Genomic DNA, 25,770 nt, shown 5'->3' on the forward strand with positions numbered 1-25,770 from the left:
ATGGTCAACCCATTTGGCTAGGGATTCAGTTTCTGATCCCCCGTAGACATTATTGGGCACAGTGGGGGTTCAAGACATCCTTGTGGGGTTTTGGAATCCAAAAAATAGAAGGCACCAAGAGTTTCTCAAATGACAGGCAATCAAAACTTTTTTTGGAAATTCTACCATCACAAAAAATATCATACAACCAAGTGATCAATTTTCCCAATAGACGATACTGATCTCGTTCTTAAACAATTTAAAAAAAAGTCACCATTGTTTAAATATTCGTACATCCTAGTACAATAATCAATTGTGTACATAAGAACACCACCCCCGCCTTTGCCAGGTTTCATGATTCTTAGATTGGGGTCCTTGGATAACTTGTCTAATAAAGACAATTGTTCATTATTCAAATTATGATTCTTTTTAGACATCCACTCAAAAGCTCTAAGACCATTCTCACACATCATCTCAAAAATATCAATGGTTGAACAAGGGGGGGATTAAAAGTCCTGCGTTGATGCAGTACCTCTGTAGGGGGTTGATCACCTGCAAAATGTAACTTGAAGTTAAGCTTCCTAACATATAGTTTTATTCAGTAAGGCTGTCAACTGGATTAAATCAAATCTAGAAGATGGAACAAAGGAAAAACCTTTAAAGATCTCAAATAAATTATGATTAATCACCACAGAACTGTAATTAAAAATTCTGAAACCATGCAACTTGCATTCTGGGGGTTTAATCACAATGGAGTCTAACCTCTTTGCTGACATGCTTTTTTCCCCTTTTGCTTCCCTCCTCCGGCGTTTCTCTCCCTTCTGGGGACGTTCTCTTCTACAGTTTAGGGGTGTGGATAAAATCTTGGTGAGTAGCGAAGTACCAAAAGTTCTGTTGGTGGTCTGCTACTTTTAAAAAATCATTCACATGTTGCTAGTAATCATGACTAGTGTCATCTTCAAAATTACTGTACTCCTGCTGATCTAAAGTACCCTCGGCTGGTGGAGGATGAGGACCAGCAGTGGCATCACGATTGGTGGCAGAATTCATATAACCGGAAACATCATTCCCCCTATTAATAGCACCAGTAGGCCACAGGTAAACATTCTTATTTCCATATGCTAGTTTTTCTCTGATAAATTTCTTTTTTTTTCTTTCCCTAATGATGAGTCATTTTTTGTCTGCAGTTTCAAAAACCCTATAACAATGTGCTTCATACTGAAAAAATAAAAGGTCTTCTACAATTTCTTGCTGTAATTGCTTAATGGACAGTTCAATGCTTTAATTTTGGATTATTGTCTTTCACAATAAAGGTCCACAAGCTCCAGTCCTATATTGTCAAATAATTCCAACAGTTTTGTTAATATAGACCCCAAAACAACCGCAAATGGGGTACTTCCATATACGTAACCCCTTATGAACTCTCCAGGCTAATCTTGACTGCTGCAAAAAAATACTGTCTAGTTTAGAGAACAAAACTGAATGATTCATTTCCCAAAATGTTCAGTTTTTTGGAATAAACAAAAATTGTCCTCACCTCTGATGTAAATAGTGTCATGTTGTACCAAAAGCATTTCAAATGATTCCGTGGAGTGTAACCAAGCAAAAAAGTTCAGTCTAAAATCTTTAATGTTATTAATATTTTGAGTATTGTCCAGAGGACGTACACCAGAAAGTTGATCTTTGTTTCTTTGAAAAGAATCTGAAGAAAAAGAAGACTTCCTAAGGGTTATGCATTGGCCTCCAGAAAAGAAATTAATATTGCATTTAAGAAAAATGATTGGTTTCTGGAGGATGCTTTGAATCAGGAGATTATTAATTCTGTGACAATGGATTTTTATTCGATGAAGCATCCATCGATTCTAGCAGATTTTGGGCTTATCAAAACACGAGGACTTGCTCAATCCTCCCTTACAGACTGCATGTGTACAGGGGTCCAAGACCTACCCTCTCGCAGTTTTCATTGCTGGGAAATTGAAAAGCATTTGTGATGGTTATTCCTATATTTTAAAGGATTCATTGGATTTTCTGGGTAAATTAACACGCAATGTATGGAAAGATAACAGGGCAGTACAGTAGTGCGGTGCTTAGCATTATCACCTCACAGCAAGAGCTTTGCCAGTTCGATTCTCAGCTGGGATGCCTTCTGTGCGGAGTCTGCATGTCCTCCCTGTGCTCATGTGGGTTTCCTCTGGGTGCTCTGGTTTCCTCCCACATCAAAGACATGAAGCAGTTGAACTGGACACTCTAACTTGGCCCTATGTGCGAGTGTGTGGTACTGATGAATTACCTTGGCAGTGGATGATTGTCACTGCTGAAGTGACATCCCAACCCCATGTGCAAAAACGGGAAAAGGGGATGACAGTATTTAAACAGTAGATGTTATAGATCTCTGTACCAGTATTCCACATGCTGTGGGGCTGGACTTTTTCAAACAAGCCCTTTTAGAATTAAGTTTTGGAAATTAAGCAAGTGAGGTTTTCAAACGAAGACTCATGATTACAATGAGGCAACCAGGCCTTTGGCTGAAAAATTCAAACAGCATTTATTCTTCAAACAGAAGGATTTATCCAAGTAACAAGTCCAGTCTGTGTAAAATTCACAACTCACAGTTCATTTATTTGAGTGACATAAAAACGGTAAGCGCTTTCGCTAGATAGCTTCCTCAGACCTTCAAGAACAAACACACCTTTCCTTTCCTTATATACTACCTTCAAATATTTCAAAATGTGTCATTACCAGAACACTTCCTACATGGTCATGTGTCTAATTTAAATATTTATACAAAAATGCAAAAATAAAAGCAAAGGTAAAAATGCAGTAGTAAAATGATAAAAGCACAGTAACTTACTCAATATAAAATATATAAAAGTTATACAGCACAAATATGAGGTTTTCAGTTAAATTGATGGACTTGATTTTACAGAACAACTTTTTATTCTTTGAAGGTGAGTTTTATAGACAGCTTAAAGGGGTTGCTATGGAGGCAGCTTGTGCCCCCATTTCTGCTATTCTGGTAATACTCACCTGGGAAAATATTTTGTATTTCAATCACCCTTCCAGGATCAGTGGGCAGTCTATTGTAGGTTTTTAGACTGCATTGTTACTTTTTGGCAAGGAAGTCCAGAGTATGAGGACATTTGTGGAATATATGACAGGTACAACTACCTTTTAAGATTTACTCACAAAAATACATCCCTATCTCCCAATTTTTTAGATGCAAATCTGATTGTTGAGGGAAACAATGTTGTATTATCCACTTACAGAATGAGTACATATTCAAACTCATATTTGCATTATAACAGCTGCCATCCATGGTTCTGTAAGAAAAACTTTGTTAAAGGACAATTTAATAGGGCAGCAAGAGTGGTTTTGAAGGACAAAATGTTTTTAGAAGAACTTCATAGAATGAGATGTATGTTTTTGGAGAGAGGATACCCGAAAGATTTACTTTGTAGTATTCAAGCAGAGGTAGCGAGGGAAAGGAGAGTTAAATTCACCCCTATACTAGGAAACCCTATAACTGGAATGGGACAGAAGTTAGCGGGTAGCATAATATCTAATTTAAAAAATTCTATGGCCATCAGATATAATAGCTTTACTCCACTTGTGAGGAATATTATAAATTCTGTTCGAACTGTTGGGGAAGTCCCACATTTTGTTTATAAGGTAGATAGGAGTATTAAGAAAACAGAGTGTGAAAAGGTAGATACATCAATAGGGGCTATAAAATGTGGGAGATGTAGTTTGTTCAACTATATTTTTGATTGGGAAACTATTATTTTGAATAACTACTGCTGCACCAAAGTTATTTTTGAGAAAGGAAATTGTGAACCCAAAGGACTAGTCTACATGGTGATTTGTAAACAGTGTCGGTCCTTTTATTTGGGTAAAACTGAAAGGAAATCAGCAAAACGGATATATGAACACCTTCACAACATCAAAAAAAGAAAATATTAATAATACTTTATACAAACATTCCCTAGTTTGTCAAGGTTTCACTAAGTCTGAATTTGGTATTCAAGAAATAATGCACTCGAGTATTAGGGGTGGGCAGTGGGAGAATAGAACTGAACAGCGAGAATTAGTTTGGGAAATTCGGGTTGATGCCACAGCATTACCTGGTCTGAACGAAAACATTTCCCTTCACCCTGTTTTACAAATGAGGGCTGCAAAACTATAATGCTTTTGTGGACTAAGATATTCCCACATTTCAGATCCGTTAGCTTTCAGTTTTAGAACATATTTTTCTGTGCGGTTTTATGCACATATATATATATATATATATATATATATATATATATATATATATATTATAAATATGTGATTTTTTTATGCCTTGCTTCTGAGGTTTAATTGTTTTAATGTTTAATTACTTGACAAGCTGATTATCTAATTAAGTTTAAGGTACATTAAAACAACAAGGTTTGGGTTTACAATTGTTTTGATGAAGTCCCAAGCACCAAGTACAAAAGTGATTAAGTATTTACTTCTTATTATTGAATAAACATCCTTAGGGATTTTATATTGGTTACTCACTAATAGGAACAGTTTTTTTTACCTTGTGGTGCCTGGGACTATGTGGACCTTTTATTTGGATTAGGAGTTTTTTTTTTGGGGTTGCATGGTATATGCACCTTTGCTAGAGGTTCGTAGTTTACTGCCTCCCCAAATCAGGGGATGCTCCTGGATGAATGGATGGATGACCAGCAGCAGGACAGTATCTAACTGTCACTGGACTTGGGGATGACAAATGTCCTTTGCTTACCCAACTTCCAAAGTAGCCTGGATAAGTGCATTTGCCACTGAAAGATGCTCACTTCTTTGCATCTGCCATTTTTGGCTAAATCAAGCAAGTATATTACTTAGTTGGTGCTTGTGCTCAACCTTCTGGGCTTCCTTGGTACAATGCTCAGCTTCTGCTGTGTGTCAGTACTGTGGCAGACTGGGTTATCTTCGCTCCCTCAAAGATCAGACAAGCAGGTGAAAGCCACTCACTTGCGAGCTCCGTCAGTGTGCTAAAGGAGCTAGCTGACTCAAGAGTCATAGTCAGTGCTTTACCTCTTCCTGTCATGAAGTTTGATCATTTGTCGTAGGTTTGGTGTACTGGACACTTAGCATAAACGTGCCTAGCTCTAAATGGCATTAAATGACCTCCAAGTTTGTAATGCCATGTACAGACATAATTACCTCCCAGGAAATGAAATTGGAAATTTGTTTACTTTATGTAGATTTTATGAAAAAGCAATACACAACTAATTATCAAACAATATAACCACCAGAGTTTATAAATTTGCATCAATACTTTTGCATTAGTTGGCAAATCAGTTTCTGCCAATAGTGCTCAGAATAAAATTATTTATTTAAAAACTCATTAAACTGAAGAGCTTAACCCCTTCTGTTTGAGAAATAACATCTGTATTTTAAATGATCAAAGCAGATACAAACACGAGTATTTAAATCCAGATTAAAAATACATTCAGCAGTCAGGGAAAAAGATTTTTAATCAGAAACTCAACTTTGTGGGAAACAAAGTAAATCTTAATATCAGTCAAGAGTTAAAAGAATTTGCTGCCACTGCAAGCAGCTGGGTGAAGAACCTTTGCACTCTGGGTAATACGGGTGGGCTATTCCTGGTTGATTATCTCATGTGCATATTGCAGTCCCTGTGCTGCATCCCATTAGTGTTCAGGGAAAACAGGAACTAGGATACAGCCCACACAGCAAGCTGGATAACCCAAACCAGGTAGTAAAAACATGGGCAACAACTTACCAAATGTGATCCAGCTAATAAGTCCTCCAACAATATCACTCCACAACCAACCCTTTTATTTTTGCCGCAAATCAAACAAACCAATACAAAAACTATTTAGGCTGCAGATACATGTCATCTCCTGCTATTAATAGAACCAGTGGGGTGCCTAAAAACCTTGTGATACAACATTTCATTCTTCAATCTCTATACAGTTACTTACTCCAAACTTCCGCTTTATTGGCTCAGGTTTCACATCATCTATTAGCAGTTCAATCCCTGCTTCACTCCGCAGTACCTCCTTCAAATCTTCCTCCAGATGTGGTGTTTGGGGCTATACAACAGAAAATAAGACAGTATTGCAGATTAATAACTTCTTGTTTCCCTACACTGTTAAACCAAGACTGTCTTCAATGTATGGTAAGAAACAAACAAAAAAAAAAAAAAAAAAAAAAAAACTGCTCAGACAGCTACAATTCCCACAAAATATTTCCTAACAAACACTGAGTCATGTTTGTCTTTAACCTCCTTTCCAAGCCCCATTTGTACATCAACATCTACTGAGAAATAAATCAACCTTCTGTGCAATATTTATGTCTTTATAATATTGTGCAGTATTTATTGTTGTCCCCATTTCTAATCTCTTCATCAGTCTCTTTGAATAACTTTTTGTTCAGGTCCTGCTCCAGCTCTGTTGCCCTTCGGACTTCTTCCACACTCCTTGCAGGTGCATAACTAGTGTTTTTGGAATGAAAGCCATAAAGAAATTGCACAGCCGCATCACCGTCAGTCTGTTTCAGCATGTCAAAATACCTACGTAACTCTATATCTCACTGTCCATCCCATAAGCAAGCCTGTCTGTACAGCTCACTGTCCATCCCATAAGCAAGCCTGGCTGTACAGCTCGCTGTTAATAACGCAGTCAGGCTATATTATACTGGGCATCCCATAGTATGGTTGCATCTCACTGTCCATCCCCCATCAGGGCTATATCCCATGCCACAGAATGTTTCTCACTGACCACCCTAAAAGTCCAGCTGTATATTTACATGAAATACGACTATAAGGTGAATCTCATGAGTTCACCTTCAAGCATTATATCTTGCCAAGGAATCATGACTTCAAAATGCAAGGCTTAGCTGTGTAAAAGTCTTGTATGCCCAAGACTAGCCATCTGCGGCAAGTCATGTTACTTGCAAAAAAACGTAATTTAGAAGTCCTTTTGCATAAAATACTTTAATAGAACATTCCACAGGACCAATTCCATATGGATGGTTAACACAATTTCTAAAGACTCTGCCCATTAGCACACTGTACCCTGTAGTTCAGCAAATCCTTAAATCAATTTGTGTGACTATTACAAAGCATTTCAATTTGTTCAAAGCTAAGAGGGACTAAAGTGTCTCGCTGAAATCCAAGCAAAAGTCAAAGAAAAGAAAATCTTGTTTTAAAAGGCAGTATCGACTCTTCTAATCACAGTGAAACCAGCATGGTTATCAGACAACAGAATAAAAAAGTGTGGAGCTAGAGGAACTTAAACTGCTCCAAAACTCAAGTCAGTGTAAGACAGATTTGTCCACTTTGGTGCATCAATGAGGGGAGACAGAAAACAGCTCCCCATTAGTAACACCCTTGTTGAAGATCATGTTGTAGTACGAGATGTTTACAGAACAAAACAAAAAAAAACTAAAATGATGGACTTGCCATAAAGAATGAGCAAAGCCAACCACGTCAGCAGTGCAATTATTGCAATCAGGCAGTTCAGCATCTGCAACTTTCACAGGTTACTACCTCATCTTTTACTCATAATGCCCTCCAGATCTCTTGTCATGTCAAAGATGGAACAGAAACAATCAGAAAAATAACAATAGGATCTTTTGGCAACATCTGAAAGAAGGCAAGATGAATGGAAGGTATAGTGATGATAACTGGTGTGTTTCATTCAGATCCGAGGAGATCCATTCTCATGGATAGTAAGGAGAGAGTCCTAAATTATCCTCTTGGGTTCTGTGAAGGAATCCAAACCTTCATATAGAGCTCATACCAAAAAATGTGTCCATTTACTCTTGTATGTTTTCACAGTATTTGGCCTATTGGCAGATGTTAGCATGACTAGGTTGGAAGAGTCCATGGTCATTACTGGAAATGGGATAGCAATGCAGTTAAGATGAAGGGAGTGACGATATGCGTGAAAATCATCAAAAAAGAAAATAGGAAAGTTTCTACGCGAAAGGAGGCCAGAGCAGAGGAAATCACACTGGTTAAGGCCAAAATGGGGCTATGAGAATCACTTTGGACTTGGTCTTCTTAGCTTTCTATTAGGAGAACAAGAAAAAGCATAAAGGCATCCTGGGGGCCATTTCTGGTTGAAAGGACCACCTGAAATGTTCCTCAAGAGATGGGATGTGGGAAAAGAAGTTACTGTACTTGGTGATGGGTGGGGATGATAAGAATTTACAGCAAAGCTTCCCCCAAACATGGAAAATAATCTGAGCTGCTGATAGGCTGAAGGGCAACTGGTGAAGCATCAGTAACCATGTATGAGCCTGTACAGTACAGAACTACTTTCCCTAGAAATGCAGACTGCAATCAGAAAACGGTTTGTTACATATGCCATTTCCTATACCCTCACCACTTCTCTAGACTGGTAGTCGGAGCGAGTTCCCCCTTATTTACTTACCAGCTCAATGTCATGTTGTTGGGTGCAGATGGCTATAAAGGCCTAGAGGCAGGAAGTCTTAAAAGACCTACATAGTGAGTGATATTCTTAACATTTATCTGCAAACTGACTTGTCTGTAACAACACACCTTGGACAGTCTGCCCCCCGCAAATTCAGTATTTGCTTTAGGTCCTTTGAAATAAAATTTGCAATGGAAAGGTCTATCCAAATAAAGACAGCAGGGCAGAGTGTCCAGTGCATATCCTATAAATGTAAACACGAGAGGGTTTCAACTAAAACAGTACAGAAGGACTGGAAGAAACTCAAGACATTCCAGTGTAGACAATAATCTGTTGCATGTAGCAGAGGCAAGGAACCAGTCTGTCTAGGCAAAGACACACCTTTACCTCTTCCAGCCTATGGTGCACTGCAGGCATGCACTTGAGCATCTTGAGGGTCCGAATTAAGACGGAATGGAAGCATCCAGAACTGGTAAGTGTCATCTACTACACACAAGTGCAGAAACTTCCTGGACTCCAACATGTTCCTTTATATGTAAATATTGCCATGAAGGTCCAAAAAGCACATCCAGTTTTCTGACAGGGAACAAGGGACTGCACCATGTCCATCTCAAAGGTTTCCTTGGGGCTAAATTAATTTAGGCCACTCAAAGACAGTATTGACTTAAGGTGCTTTGTCTTTTTAAGTGCTAAAAAAAATCCAGGAGTAATGACCTAACCTAAACCTTTCTGGTCAGGTAGGACATCCTGAATCCTTTTCTGAATGAGATTTAACATCGCCTTTCTTGATACACACTTCTGACAGTGGGGATAGGGATGGGTAAGAAAGGGAATCAAACAGCCTCTGGGCATCACTGTCTTTATGCACTTATCCTGCATAATGGCCATACCTGCAAGAAGAGGGATAAACATCCCCACAAATATCTACAGAGTAGGATAATCAAAACCATGTTTTCTATATCTGTCCACAGCCCTTGGTCCTTATCTCACAGATGGAAAGCAGGCTTCTGTGGTGTCAGAATCTTTTTACGGGCAAGAACAGTAACAGTGGAATCAAGCTTGGGAGTACTGACCCAGCATTTACAGTCACTGAAAGACTGAGAATTTTTCCCCATCTCCTTGGCACAACACCAAGGTTTTCCCCACACAGATCTGACAACTAAATATATTGCTTTATCAATAGCAGGGGCAACCCAGAAAGAAGATTAGAGGATCTGCAAAGCCTCCTGAACATTTTTTTTAATCTTCTTGCCTTCACTGTCTGCCAATCATCAGATCCATCTTGACCAATCTAACCATTCATTCCCTCATTACCACAGGTGATGGTGAACCAAGAAGGGCCATCATGGATGGTTTGAGATCCCCCCCACAGAGTAACTTGCCTGATGGCTACCCTCTCTCTTCAGTGGCTCCTCCAAGCTCTGCCACTGCTGGCTCCAGGGGAAAGCATGCCTCCTCGCTCAAGCTCTCTTCAGCTGCTAGTATAAAATGCACAGTAAGAGAGCTGTTGCAGCAGGCTTAAACTCCCCTAGGAAACACCTAGTGATCTTGTTGGAGATATTACTCTTGCAGTGAGCCAGAGCTGCACCACACCACCAGGATGGGAGAGTCAAGAGGTCACCAACTCTCATCCTCCCGGGCCAGTTCTTACAGATGCTTGAGCCACTACTTAAATTAAAAAAAAAAAATGGAAAAGGCAAGCCATTACTCATTTTAACAGTAGCAGCCTAAGATGAATACCAGCACCTCAATATACATCAAGGGAAGAACGCAACTCGTGCATAACAGCACAGGTGCTGCTGGGAGATTTTGCACTAGCAATGCTTCTTAGTAAGGGTAAGATGACCATAATGTTATAATGTCTATAGCACTGATCTCATGGCTGAAATAAAATCAGTATCATTCATAAGCACACACCAGACAAAGGATGCATCTTAAAGGTCCTTAAAAAATTGGATATGGCTAAAAATAGTCACCTTAACATACATGAAGATGTGAAATGGTTGTCAGGTGAGATAACAGTGATGTAGCTGAAAACATAGTCAAACAAGGAATAAGATATCCCTGCACATTATGTTGTAAAGTACATTCAAGAAAAAGTGAAAACATTTCCACTTCAATGAAAATGTTTTTCTGAGTTGTGGACTTAAGAAGCCTTACAAATCTGTATGGCTTAGGTAGAAACAGTACTCTTTTCTATCCCTAGGAAATAAATGAAGCAAGAGACCCATTCCAATAATTTCCAAGACTATAAACTTTGGTAAAACACTCTGGATGGCTGAGAGAGAGAGAGAGATCTTCTTAATTAAGACAGCATCTGTAGTGTGAGCAAACAAAACGCTTGAGGGGGAAATCTGTGGTCAAGAAAAAAAAAATGACTGCATAAGCTTTTATTCCTTTAATGATTTATTCAAGTAAGAGAGCATACATAAGGATTACCAGGAACTAGTGAGCTAGAACCCTTTATCCAAGCCTGTGGATCTAGGAGCAAGACTGTAATTTTGTATTTGACAAGATTGGGGAAACAGATTTGATGTCAAACACCTTCAAGCCTATAATACCAAGTACAGCTTATTCTGTTAAAAGACCGGTAACTTAGAAAAACGCATACTGTGTTGATTCCCAGGCAGTGTTTTCTGAAATATGGAATGCAACCAGCAGTATTCTGTAGGTGATTATATATTCGTAAAGGGTACAAAGGCCTTCGCAATGGGTAGAGATAATGCATTTTTTCTCAAGTACCATACCACTGCCATAAAGATCTACACAACAGTCAAGAAGGCTCTTCTAAAAGAAACAAAGTTAAGGGCACTTGCTTATGTGTAAAAGTTTAGATATGGGGAAACAATGGTGCCGGAAGCCATTAAAGCAGCGACATACCAGTGTGCGTTAATAATCCCAAGGTAAATGCATCACACGTCACTTCCTTCAAAGGATCATGAATGAGTGGAGGTTTCCTCTTTAGGCACACCTCCCACATCTGACAGTTACTTTACATCTTTGACAGCTGTACACAATTCTAAGTCACTCTGCCAGGTTCCATGGTGTAAAAGGATGAAACGCCAAATAAATAAAGAAATAATCTGTCTGAGATGCAGTGCAGGCATGAGAGGAGGATGAGAGACTGAGGTGGTCTCAGTCTGGTGATCGACCATCAGGAAGCAGAAGCCGGACAATGCTACAGTACAAGACAAGTGGATATGGGCTTGGTTCTTCCAAGCCGATGACAAAAGACCTAATTAGCATGTGTGCTAAAGTATGAACATGCATGGGAAAGATACAGCAGCCCACAGTATGGCTGCAATTGGCCATGTAGCCACCCAGAGGTGGGGCTAAAGCTTTGTGGACGAAGGCACAAAGTTCTTCTGCGGCTGCGAGCCTGATGGCCCCTCCAATAAACTCTCATCCCATTCTAGGGATAGCCAATTAAACAAAGAATGGGATCAAAATAAGACGAAGGAAGCAGACTGTTGGCAGGCACTCAGGGAAGGAAAAAACAAAGAATTGTAGAGCATTCTGGCTCTGGGGTCACTGTATTCAGTATCTGCTATAAAACTCTTAACGTACACTGTTGTATCTTGAAACAAGAGTATAACATTCCCTTTTTTCACAGTAAACAATGAACGTACAAGCAAATGGTCAGCTTATGTTTTATAAGACTGAAGGCCAGAGTGGACAGATTCTTTACCTTTGGGACAGCAGAAAGGCTTGGAGGAAACAAAGTATCCAAACAAAAAACAGAAATGGCTAGGTTTTCATCTAAACAAATATGTGACTTTTCCTGGTTTACTAATATAATCAAATGGTAAAAAAAAAGGCTCAGAACAATCTCTTATTAGAAAGAAACCGTCTTTGACTGGCATTATGAGCCAACAGTACAGATAAGGCAAGACAGTCACAGATTCACTCTTAAATCATACTGTCACCGTGGCCATACATTTTATAAGCCCCCAATCCCAGATTTTCAGATTGGCTCAAAGTAAACTCTATACTGGAAACAAGCTCCAATTCAAAAGTGAAATAACCTTATTTAGTAGCTTCTGATTCTTGTGTATAAAAGACATCCTAAGCATCCTGAAAACACATTAAATCTACCTTGCAGAAAAACAACCTAATGGAGTGAATCAGGAAGCCCGTTTCCCAGCAAAATGTAGTGAGGTCTAACTGTAATATCCCCTGCATTGACTGGAACCTGGAAGGAGGCAGAATGAAATTATTTCATTCCCCACAGAAAAGCAGTACGACTATTTTCTGTAATAAAAATTATTATTGCAATGAGGTTGATTTATACAAGGACCAAAGCACACAGGCTGAATGACAGCAAGAAAAAAAAGGGCAAGCTACTACTGTGGAATACCTTTTACAAATGAGCTTCATCACCCAAAAACATTCTGAAAAACTAAAAATCCAGGTGACATGTGGATGGACTTCTCTTTCCTGCTGTGCACGTCTCAGGATTGATAGATTTATTTATGAGTTTGTTAACTGGGAATCACTGATCCACAAAGACTGTTAGCAAACATTATTGCAATAACCCACGCCTGGGTGTGGGTAATGCTGGATTTACCCATGGTTGGTGTGGTTTGGTCACGAGGGCGAAAGCCCGAGTGGCCAAACAAAGCCAACCGTGGGTAAATCCAGCATTACCCACTCCCAGAAGTGGGTTATTGCTATTATACAATGACATTATTTAAGAAAAAAAATAATTACTTTTCTTAAATAATGGCATTGTATAATGCCTCCTTGCTGCCCTTCCGCAGCTGTCTGGTATTCTGCGGCAGTTCTGATGTACTGCACATGCGTATGCCTACGCAGTACATCAGAGCTGTGGGCAAAAGCAACGGAGAAAGCAAGATCTCTGTTGCTTTTTACAAACTGTTTCGCTATGTTAAATGGGTTTAACATAGCAAGACAGCTTTAAAAAAAGCAACGTTGCTTTTTTTAAAGCTGTCTCAGTATGTTAAACAGTATCATTAGTCTTGCTAATGATTGGAAGTATATTTTTACGTGCCGAGTTGCCAGCCCTGACGCACAACCTTCAATGAAGGTACACCCATTCACGCACGTCTCCACACAAAAAACGTTCTAGCTGAGAATCGAACAGGGCAACGTCTTATTGTGAAGTGACAACGCTACCGCAGCACCACCACCGCAGTATTGTGATCATTCGGACAGTGATCTGAGGAAGTCTGTTGAACAGGGATGTTATATGTCTAGTACTTATAGGAATACAATATTTTCAAATAATTATTTGCTTCAATAGGTGCATTCTACTTCCCAAAAGAAGGGTATTGTTAAAGGCTAGTTTTTGTTTTGCTAGAATAATTTCTGATGAAACATTTTGCTCTGAATGTGAGATTTTACAGATTTTTTAAGGGAGTAGCCAAACTCATTTTTGGAGCCTATATTTCTGAGATTTCCAGTCAAAGAGCAGTTAGATTTACACCAATTTTGTTTTAACCATCAAAGATAAAAAACTCAGTCCCCTTTCAGCTTTCAGTGATATCACAGTTTTGCATCATTCAATAGTCATATGGAGGGGTTAAAAAAATCTTTGAGAACAGCTGGACTTTGTTTTTAATAGTGAATCTATTCCTGGCATGGTTAGGGATAAGCCAAGGTTAACTTATAAAGTCACTGTATTAAAAATGTGCATAAAAGCAAGAAATTTGCTCTGTGTCCGTGAGGTAAGATGTCCAAATGTGGACATTGTAAGCAGTGCATGTTTATTCACAAGGCTTCATGTATTACTACTATTTTTGATTTATCTAAGGTAACTGCATGTCCTGATAAAATTAACTGCAATATGGAGGTGGGTTTTGTATATTGCTACCTACACATTATTCCCAGTATTTTTACTGTGCAAGACCAAGAGGCATTTACACATCTGGGTGTGTCATCAGCAGATGCAGAGAATTAAAAAGAAGGATTTGAGCAATTCCTTATATAGATAGATATATATATATATATATATATATATATATATATGTATATACATACACACACACACACACACACAAACACACGCACATATTATATATACATGCATATATATTTAGAGAGAGAGACACACACACACACACACACAGTTTTGCCCTAATTTAATTTTTTTTTTTTTATACTTGAGGAGGCAGAGAAGTATGAAAGAAAGGGTGAGTGGGAAAATCAAATACTGAACAGAGAGTTGTGCTAGCAAATCAGGTTAAACGCAGGTGTACCTCCTGGTTTAAGTGATATCAGTATTTCTCCTGCACTAAAAAGGGTCGTTTATTTTTAAATGGGTCTTCTCTTTAATTTTTTTGTATTACAGCTGTGGCTTTAACTAAACTGTTGAATTGTTATTATGTGCTGATTGGCTAACTTTGGTATTTCAATGCGTCTGTGCTGTCAGTGATATTCTGATGAAGTCTGATGCAATATGAACGAAAGTGCTAAATTAAAAACTGTCCTGTGGAATTTATCCATTTCTTTTTGGGATAATACTATTGGTTAAATTATTTACTAACCTGACTGACTTTTAACACAGGCTTTATATTTATGCTAACATTCAAACCTGGATGCTCATCTGCCAGTAGATGATTTATACATTTATTCACATCTAACACCGCAAAATTAAAATACGTTTCATTTGTATCATACGTATACTTATACAATTCATTACTATAATACACCTTCTTCTGTCTAAAAGACGATCAGTACTCAAAGCAATGTACATGTGTCAAATCACGGAGATAATTATCTAAAACAAACACGTTACAAAGACATGCGTCTGGAGCGTTTCTCCCCGGGCATCCGCTGAAAACTGCCTTTGTTCCAAGTCGGACTTTCCCGGTAAACAAATGTTAAATAAATAAAAATAAATAAAAAACGAGTATGTGAATGTTGACTTTATACAAGGAGCATGCTAGCATTTAAGGATGGGATGTCCACTACATCTGGAAGAGGGAGGGTACGGAGTTCTGGAAGCTGGGCCAGGGATTGGGCCTTGAATGGCCCAAGTCCTAGTAGTTAGCACTACTGCCACAGTTATCTAAATGAAGAACATATAATGTGCCCATGCAAATTATTACACAGAAAGCACTAAATATAGACAAAACATACTTTTACAGCTTCATGAAGAATAACTACACACAATGTAGAAGTAAATGCAGTATTAATACAAAATTCAAAATAACAGCATCACTGTGCTTTCTCTTAGAATGACGTGGTGTAAGAACGGAATGTATATTAAAGGTATATAATAAATTCTATTACTTTGTAAAGACAAACAAGGTGGGGAAAACTAAGTTACAGTGTCCCTCCTCAAAAACAACATAATACCAATACTAACACTCACAATCAACTAAATTACTTTGAAGTTTCCCAAATATAAAATGAAATACATTTCTTTGGGATTTCTAAAGAAACATTAAGGTTAAAATTATGCAAGACCTGTAGAAAAAATGATATCCATTTATTTATAGTGTTTGTAATGCATGACCATCTTTAAATAAACAATTATAGGAAGATGAGGTGTTAATGGTGCTTTTAACTACCTTATGCCTTAGTTACCCTGTGTGAGGTGCTTTATAAGACAAAGACTTGGCATATATTCAGGAAGGAGATTGTTGGATATGTTTTGACCTTCTTTGCAGGCAAGGACTAGAAGATACATTTCTTTGGAACATCATCTTTTCCTTTAACTCTAAAGACTTCAAAAGGTCTACAGTTGGTCCACCCAACAAAAACAAATTATCTGTAAAAGAAGCATCTAAATTTGGTGTTTTAATAAAATAGGTATTTTTTTTACCATTACTAAGCATGTCTGCATATAACAATGACCAACAGTGGCCCTTGTAATACAATTCAAAAATGCATAGGTACACTTCATAGGTTCATAGGTGTACATTAGGCTAATGATCACTAGGGCCCTTATAAGCCTAGCCATGCAACCCAAATGTGACCCACAAATTTGATTTGTATAGGTGGCAATTTATTGACTGCCTCTGTCCATCAGAGACAAATGAGCCAGACCAGGGGGTGAATTTCTGATTACCCATCCATTGGTCCAAGTTGCGCGTAAAAAGGGATAGAGAGGAACTCTGCTCCATATGAATGGGGAACCTGTTCCAGAGAATGGGAATTCTCCGAGAAACACATCTGTCTCTCCAATATGTCCTACTTATGTTACAAGCAAAATTTAGGTCTTTTAATCTAGTTGTTCTGATGCTGTTTTTTTTGTGGATGTGCAAAAGACTCATCAAAACAGGGTTCAGGGATGCCCTATATGCCAGGCAAAGATCACCTTTCAAAGTCTGTACGATACAGAACATTGTGCTTACTTCCGGTTTTCTTTTTGTAAGGAACCTTTGTGGATGCTCTGGTTACTGCATGTGTCTGGTCAGGTACATAATGAAGGTATGATGGATCTGATGAGGAACGAGTACAGTGGTATGATGACCTCTCTGGACCTAGATGTCATGCCCATGCTTATAAGTTGAGCAACATAGAAGAATCTTCTCACTACTTTGGACACATGCTGGTCAAAAGCTAGATTACTATCCACATGAGTTCCCAGATCCCTGACTAGTGAATCAACTTTTAAGGGTTCTTTACTGATGATGTAGTCACCTGGGGTGGTAGAATTCCTAAAAGATACTATAATGCATTTCTTGGTATTGAGTTTTAAGCAATGTCTTTGGCACCAAGCATTTATTTGTATTAGACCTTCCTGAAGGGTGTTCTCATCCTGGGTAGATCCTATGACTGCTGCCAGTTTGCAAAAGTCTGTGAACTTTGTCAAAGTCCTCTGACACTGGCTTTGACATCAGAGAAGTAGATGCCAAAGAGGAGTGGGCCCAGCATAGAGCCGCAAGGGACTCCACTGGTGACCAGCTTCTTTGTGGAGGTGGCCTCACGACTTTTAACCCCAAAGGTCCTATCAGTGAGCCACCTAGCTATCCAGAGTGTTATAAAAGGATTTATAACTAATTGAATACGTTTGTCGACAATGCCCGAGTGGGATACTGTATCAAATTCTTTAGCCAGATCTATGTAGGCAGTATGCATCATTTCACCCCTCATCTACTGCCTTAGTGACTTTTTCAAAGAAGTCCACCAGATTCAGTAAGTATGACATTCCTTTAACAAAGCCAGACTGGGTCGAATCCACTGTCTGGAGGTCTTCAATGTCGTTTTTGATAATTTCTATGATAATTCTTTCCATGGCTTTGCAAATAAAACTAGTCAGACTAATGGGTCTCTAGTTTCCATTAGATCCATTGGCGGTCTTCCCTTATGAAATGGGATGACCACTGCAGTCCTCCACTCATGTGGCACACAGCCTCTTAAGACTATAATTAAATAATGACTCCAGGAGTCCTGATAAGTCATATTTTAAACTATTCAGGAGGCATCCTGGGATGTTATCAGGGCTCACTGAGGCCATAAGCTTGGCTTTAGTGAGTGCAGCCAGTACATGCTCCCTAGTTATAGGTTCACAGGTTCATAGATTAGTACTAGGCTAACTGCCCTCATGGACCATTTTAAGCCTAGTCAATTAACTCATGTAAGAATCAAACCCTGCATCTTATGTCTGTAAAGTAAACACCTTAACCATTGTGACAACCTCCTAGCTTGGAGGGGTTATGTCTGAGGGAATGTTTGGGAGTGTGTGTGTGTGTGTGTGTGTGGGGGGTGGTAAAGTTGGAACTGAATTTGCCCACTAACAGGTTAGCTACATCTCCACTCTCAGTGAATGTGGCACCATTAACCACCAGTTCAGCACATTGTTATGTGCTGACCTTGAGGTTTCTGACATAGCTGTAGAATGCATAATGTTTATCTTTCACCTGGGAGGCTATCTTAACCTAAAATTTAGCTTTGCTTGACCCAATTAACCCTCTAAACTCCCTATTTACTTTGATAAGAGAGTTTCTATCTTTATGGGATTTATCCTTCCTGACTTTGCCAAAATTATATTTCCTTTTGTTGTATATCCGGTTTAATTTGGGATGCCACCAGAGTGGTTTATTTCTAGGGCAAGTCCTGGGTTTACTTCTGATAGGTACAGCAGCCTCTATGAAGCCATTGACATGGTTGTACAGAATTTTTCACAGAAATTCAGTACAGGCTGCTGTGCTCTCTGGGTTTGGAGGGGCGTTGAATTTCGACAATCCATTTAATAAAAGGTAATTTGCCTTGGAATAGTTCCTAACTGTTACTGCTTTTAATGGGATTATGGAGTTGATTTTGATTTCAAAAGACAGCTTTATGGTCAGACCTTACCAGGAAGGATGAGACACTGGGGGAGTGCAGCATTCTACCATCCAGTATTCTGGACCTTCTAGTGGATGTATTCACTATTTGGACAAGGGTGTTTGTATTCATAAAGTCCAGGAATCTCTGTGCTTGCAGATTTGATTCTGTGTAGGATTCCCAGTCTATTGAGGGGTAATTAAAGTCTCCCATGAGTAGAGTGTTAGCTTGGATGGTAAGGGTCTCCAGTAGGTCCACGTATGCACTGTGAGTTTCTTGGGACATTGAGTGTGACTGACTAGGATATGGTATGGGATGTTTTCTCTGGTTATCTGGATGTGGAATAATTCCAGTGCATCAGCCTGTTTGACCACCCTAGGGGTATGCTTATTACTGATGTATATTGGGATACCAACTCCTTTAGCTCTTGTCTGTGCAGCAATTAGTCTAAAAGTGTAGAAAGCAATGAAACCTTGAACTTCCTGGGTACTCTCCACCACTTTAAACCAAGTCCCAGTAACTGCACAGATGTCTATATTCTCGAGGGTGAAGAGGGCTTGGAAGGAGTGAGTTTTTTGTTTAGGCTTTTCCATTGAGCAGTAATGCCTTGAGGGTCATTTTCAGTTGACTTTGCTATGTCGATATATTTGTAAATTTGGCATTGCCTAAAAAAGTCACTATGAGGTGGATAAAGTTTTAGTCAGTACTTGAAAGCCTAGAGGGGAGAGGTACAGACCATCTTTGGCAAAACAACATGGTCTGTTCACCATGGCATTCCTAAGCTGACAAATATTGGATCCCCTTAGAATGATACCAGAAAGACAGCCAGTTGTTGAAATGAATAATATTTTGCTCATATTGTGGCACCATCCTCGAGGATGGTAATACGCTGCTCAATACTAAACTCATATCAGCCCGAGACACAGTCTCCTCCTTGTTCAGCCTGGTTAGAGGGGCATCAGTATCTCTTGCAATGGAGTCCCCTATGACGAGAGGGAAGCGTGTTTGCTTGCCTTAGGGGATTAGTGTTTGGGGCTCCACCAACAGCAACAGTATGTGTGGTGTTAAGTGTTGTTTTTAATGCATGACTTTGGGCTTTATGTGATACAGCTTTGACAGTGGGTGATCTTGGCAACTTTGTTGTTTAGGAAGATTACTTTAATTGCCTCAGCATATGTTAGGGTGTGTGTGTTGTGTATTATGCGAGGTGGGTGTTGTGTACGTGGTTTCAACAACCTGATGTGCATTTGTATGTGAGAGTTTACCCTCCAGTGTTATTGTTTAAGTATGCCTCTCACATACTGTCTAATTCTTTAAGGATTAACTGGCTGTCAGAAAACATGAGACAACTGCTATACTGTCTTAAGATGCCAATATTCATCAAGTTGGTTACACAGAAGTTAGGAAATTGTATATCCATACTGTCCAGTCCTTTGATTTGTGAGCAACAAGGGGATGGAGTACTGGGGTTACAAACCGATTAACAGTGCTTTTTCTGGAGCAGATTATACAAAACAGTACTAAATTCTACTATCTTTAATGTTAACACAATACTGAATTCAACTAAATCTATAGGTATTGCCACTTAACTCCCAACTAGTTGCTCTAAACGTGTTGGCGCACAAGGTATTTGCGCTATATTGCTGCTTTACAAGGTACAGCTTTATGAACTGTATTTCTAGGTGTTTGTTACTGTATGGGGCACTGCTAACCTACACAAACATGTAACATTTATAGCAGCACAGAAAAAATAGAAAACTAATGAGCCCTTTGGCCAATAAAATGAGTACACTATGAGTCCTTCTGTGTAGTCTCCAACTAAGATGAGCCAGGCAAACACCTCCTGCCACAAGATGAATAAAAAACAGTCCTAATGTAAAAACCCAGCAGAAGAGACCCACAAGGGCAATGCTACCACAAACAGCTTGCTGGAAATCTTTTGCCAAAGGTAATTTCAAGACCGTCTTACAGCAGTAAGTGACAGGAAAAGCAATTTTTATTAATCAATAAATAAATAAATAAATCAGTGAAATGCGCACACAAAAGCAGGAAACCGCATCGATCACTCAAAATAAGAAATGTGATTTAGCAATCAAAGGTATTTAACTTCACCTGGACACCACTGGATACAAGTAAAACACTTCCTGAATGCTGGCTAGTACTCCAAGCTTTGCTGAGCTCCAGGAACATGAACAAGAGACAATATGCAGTAAGGGAAGTTTACTCGAGAGTAATACTGGCTGCTGGGTGGGCACTCAGTATCATGAATTTATGGAAAACAATGAGTGGGAAGAATGCATAAATAGTTTATTCAACATAAAGGGGAAACAGAAAGGGGAGGGAGGGTCTTTGGAAATCAGATTATCATAAATGGTGGAGGCCGGAGATACAGCCTTGTTATAAAACAGCAGCAGCAAAGTACAGTTGTGTACACTTACCATAAATGTAGACGTTCGAGTGTATTCACTGTTGCAGTCATTACATTTGGGTTATCTGCTTGCAGGTAGCCCTCAGTCGGCCTGATTAACAAAGTCTTGGGTCCTGCGTCGAGTTGTGGTTCCTTCTTCCATGACGTCAGGTTGTCAGGGGTATAAAACATGCAACCGATGCCATTACATCAGTTTTTCTTGCCCCAGATGTCAGGTGCCCCCCTAATGGGAAGTAATTAAATATGAAAGTACAATGATATACCGCCAACAAAAAAGCAAATACACCAAAAAGGCTTTTAAGCATAGCAAAGGAAAGTAGAGGTATATCCAAAAGAAGTTAGGGGGCTGGAGGGAGGGTAACCAGGACTGCAACAGTGAATACACTCGAACATCTACACTTATGGTAAGTGTACACAACTGTACTATGTTCTTCGTGTTTCACTGTTGCAGTCATTACATTTGGGTAGATTCCCAAAGCTATGGTTGGGAGGAGGAATTTAGATAGCATTAGGACCAGCTATAAGGCTCTGCAAGACTGCAGTGGCAAATCCAGCTCTGGATTTAGGGAAAATTGGCAAATGATAATGCTTGGTGAAAGTAGGTAAAGAACTCCAGGTAGCAGCTTCTAGGATGTCCCTGGTATGGATGCCTCTGAGAAAGGTTGTAGAGGTAGATGCTGCCCTGGTGGAGTGAGGTCTGATCCCCTGGGGGATAGGTTTTCCATGGTGCTTATAGCAGAAATGAATGCAATGGCTTATCCATTTAGAAATGGTTTGCTTTGAAATAGCCTTCCCCTCTGCCCCCGCAGCAAATGCCACCAGCAGCTGTTCAGATTTCCTTTGAGGTTTAGTCCTGTACAAGTAGAATCTAAGTTGTCTGTGCACATTTAAGGAATGCAGTATCCATTCCCCTTTATTCTGTGGATTGGGAAAGAAGGTTGGCAAATGAATGGACTGATCAAGAGCCACACTGGATACCACCTTGGCCATGAAGGATGGATTGGTTCTGAGGGACACCCTGTCTGCATGAAAGATGATGAAAGGCTCCACTGCCATAAGGGCCTGTAATTCAGATACCCTTCTAGCTGATGTGATTGCTAAAAGGAAAGCTGTTTTCCAAGGAAGAAATTTTAAGTCTGCAGTAGCAGCTGGCTCGAAAGGAGGTAGAGTGAGTTTCTCCAAGACAAAGTTAAGGTCCCAGGGCTGGGGTTGGAGCTCTCCTGGGTGGTCTCAAATTTTTGGCCCCTCTGAGGAACTGCTTGAGCAGTGGATGAGAGAAGAGGGGAGGTTCTGTGTTATAATGAGCTGAAATGGTTGAGGCTTGGATTTTAATGGAGGAAAAAAGACAGGCCCTTGTGAAACATCTCAGTTAAGTATTGTAAAATCTGAGGTAAATTGGGCGCTTCTGTGCTCATCCCATGAGACTGGTTCCAGGCACAGAATCTTCTCCATTTTTCACCATAAGATTTTCTAGTACTAGGCTTCCTTGCCTCTAAAATGATATCCATCACAGGTTTGCTGAGGGATGGTAAAGGACGGATTAAGTAATCAGCCAGGCTGCAAGGTTCAGTGTTAGAAGCTGAGGGTGCAGAATCTGGTTCTCCTGCTGAGACAGCAGGGAAGGAGTCTGAGGCAGGTGCCATGGAGATAACCGTGACATACTGCACAGGAGGGGGTACCAGTCTTGGCGCAGCCACTCTGGAGCAATCAAAATCATCCTTGGTTTATCCTGTTTGATTTTAGTAGTACTTTGGAAAGCAGAGGCAGAGGGGGGGAAGGCATAGACTGATAGGTTTTTCCAGCTGAAGGACAGAGCATCCACTTTCCAGGCTTGTTTGTGGGGAGACCTTGTGCAGAATTTGTCCAATTGGTAGTTCTGGGGAGAGGCAAACAGGTCTATATCTGGGCTCCCCCATTTGCTTGTCAACATGTTGAAAATCCTTGGTTCCAGTTTCCACTCGTGTGGGTCCATCAGGTTTCTGCTTAGTCCGTCTGCCAGTGTATTTAATTTTCCTGGCAGGAATTGAGCTTGTAGGTGCACTTAGTAGTTCAAGGCTGTGTTCCACAATGCCATGACTAGTATGCAGAGGGGGTGAGAATGTGTACCCCCCTGCTTGTTTATGTACCACATTAACAGTGGTGTTGTCCGTCTTTACCATTAATTGTCCTGGAAGAATGTGGTCCTTGAAGGCTGTCAGAGCATTCTATACAGCTAACATTTCTTTTTGATTGATATGCAGGTGCATTTGACTTGGGTTCCATTTGCCCTTAATGCACTTCCCTGCCAGGTGAGCCCCCCATGCATAGTCTGATGAGTCTGTTAGGGTTTGGGTGGCAGGGGGTGGTGTGAAAGGTAGTCCATTGTTCTGGTGGCAGGCCTCTGCCCACCAAAGGAACTCTAGGCATAGGCAAGGTATGATATGAATCAATCTAGGTCTTGAGAATGTTGACACCATAGGCTTTTTAGATACCACTGTAGTTTCCTTGTATGCAGTCTTGCATATGGAATTAGAAGAATGCAGGAGGCCATGAATCCCAAGGCGTGCAGTATTTGTCTTGCAGATAGCAGGATTTTTGTGGCCACTTGTTTGAAGTAGGTTGTCAAATGAATTTGTTTCTCTGGCATGAGGTAAGCCATCTGGGAAGTTGTATTCAAGCTTGCTCCCAGGAATATAATTTGTTGACAGGGTACCAGGTGTGATTTCTTGTCTGGGGTACACCATAAATGAAAAGTCAGAACCCTTTTTACAAAGGCCAGATGATTCAAAAGTATGTCCTGGCTTTCTGCCTGAATTAGACAATCGTTCAGGTATGGGTATATTTGAATATTTCTTTGCCTGCAAAATGCAATAACTGGAGTTAGGCACTTTGGTTTATCTACTGCTCCCAGGGTATTCACAAAGGGCAGTGCAAAGAACTGATCGTGCGTGTAGCCTGCTGTGAAGCGTAGGTATCTTCTGCAAGATTCCCTGATTGGGATGTGCAGGTATGCTTCTTTTAAATCTAGTGTTGCCAACCAGGCATCTTTGCCTAGCATAGGAAGTAACTGGTGAAGAGTCAGCATCTTGAATTTTGGAATCTCCAAAAAGGTGTATAGAGTAGACAGGTCCAGGATAGGATGCCATGAATTGTCTTTTCTGGGTACCAGGAAAAGTCTTGAGTAGAAACCTTGTCCCTTTTCCTCTTCTGGTACCAGTTGAATAGCCCCCATGCTTAAGAGAGAAAGTACTTGTTTTTGGGCCTCTGCCCACTGATTTGGGGGTAGGTCTGGCCACCAACTTGGTGTTGGCAACATGTGAAATCTGTATCCCTGGGACACTATATTTAAAACCCATTTGTCCTGGGTAATGAGTTCCCAATTCTTTGCATGAAGAGCAATCTTTCCCCCCAAAGGGGCAGTCAGTTGATAAGTGCTTAGAAATTTTAAAAGGAAGTAATTGAGACAAGTTTACCATAGGGGGAGTCTTATTATTCCCAGCTTTGGAAGTGGAGGCCCCCCCCACTGCTTAGTTCTGTGTGTCCCTGGGACTGAAACCTGGGGTTTTTGCTGTGTCTGGGTTTGGCTTGAGAAGACCTGGAAGGGGCTGGAAAGGACCAATTCTTAGAGGGCCAGTGCTTGCTAAATCTAGGAGGCTGAACTTGTAAAAAATCTTTAACAGTTTGCATAGATTTAGCTTTATCTTCCATCTTTTTAAAAACTTCCTCAGCCTTGTTGCCAAACAGGCGGTCCTGATTTAAAGAGCATCCAACAATTTAGCTTTAACATGATCAGGCAAAAACTGCTCCTTAAGCCAAGCATGCCTTCTGAGCACAGACCCAGTAACAGCATCCCTGCAAGAGGCCTCTAATGAATCAAAACCACATTGCAAAGTATGTTTTCCAACTTGTTCAGCAGAATGTATTAAATCCTGTAATTCTTTATTTTCTACACAGTCAGGAATCAACATCATTTTCTGTTTAAGCAGTCCAATAACATGTTGCTGATACTTTAACATATGAAACTGGCAGTTTAAAGCCCTAATGGCCAAGGTTAGGTTGCAGAAGTGTAAACCTTCTTACCCCATCTATCCAGCGACCTGGAGTCTCTATCAGAAGGGGTAGGATTTTTAGCAGTAGAAGCCTTAATGCTCTTGGGCCCCTGTGAAATAGTCTCTGGATCTGCAATAGGATTTTTAAAAAGGAACTTGTGGGACACAGGGACCCTGTAGTATCTGTCAGGTTTTCTAGGAGCAGGAGGCAGGGAATCAGGGGCCAAACTAGATTCCGAAAAAGCATCATCAACAATGTCTAGTACAGGAGGAATAGCTAAAGGCCTATGCTGAGGTAGGAGAAGGAAATCCCTAAGCCTCTTTTTTGAATCAGAAAAATCATGGCTTTCCCAGTGAAAATGCACCCTTAGAGTACTGTAAAGTTTCCCCAAAGAAAAATACTCAGGAGGGGAAGCAGAGGGAATGGAGTCCTCTGAATCAGAATCCTCAAGTAGATAAGGGCAAATCCAGATCATCAGAAGAATCAGAAAAAACAGAATCCTGATCAGAAGAGTCATAATCAACTTCAGTCCTAGGCCTCTTAGAAGGGGGGGGGGGGGTTGGCTACCCCCGATTAGTTATTAGATCTTCAGCCATTCTTATCATTTGTTTTTTAGGCATAGAGGCCTGAGCATGTGGCCTGGGAGTTGGTTTTTTAGACATGGAT

The 25,770-nt window shown here is 40.0% G+C and overlaps 1 protein-coding gene across 3 annotated transcripts in view; it reads right to left on the reverse strand.

The window, feature by feature from the left end:
- Positions 1-25,770, reverse strand: part of MYBL2 (MYB proto-oncogene like 2) — a 779,549-nt gene that overhangs the window by 73,710 nt on the left and 680,069 nt on the right. For all 3 annotated transcript variants that reach the window (XM_044090138.1, XM_044090137.1, XM_044090139.1), the window contains one exon: positions 5,955-6,065. In XM_044090138.1, coding sequence (XP_043946073.1) covers positions 5,955-6,065 — 111 coding nt within the window. The remainder of the gene's footprint in view (positions 1-5,954; positions 6,066-25,770) is intronic.

This window comes from Protopterus annectens, chromosome 12.part0, assembly GCF_019279795.1.
Source record: "Protopterus annectens isolate FY-2018-M chromosome 12.part0, PAN1.0, whole genome shotgun sequence".
NCBI lineage: Eukaryota > Metazoa > Chordata > Ceratodontiformes > Protopteridae > Protopterus > Protopterus annectens.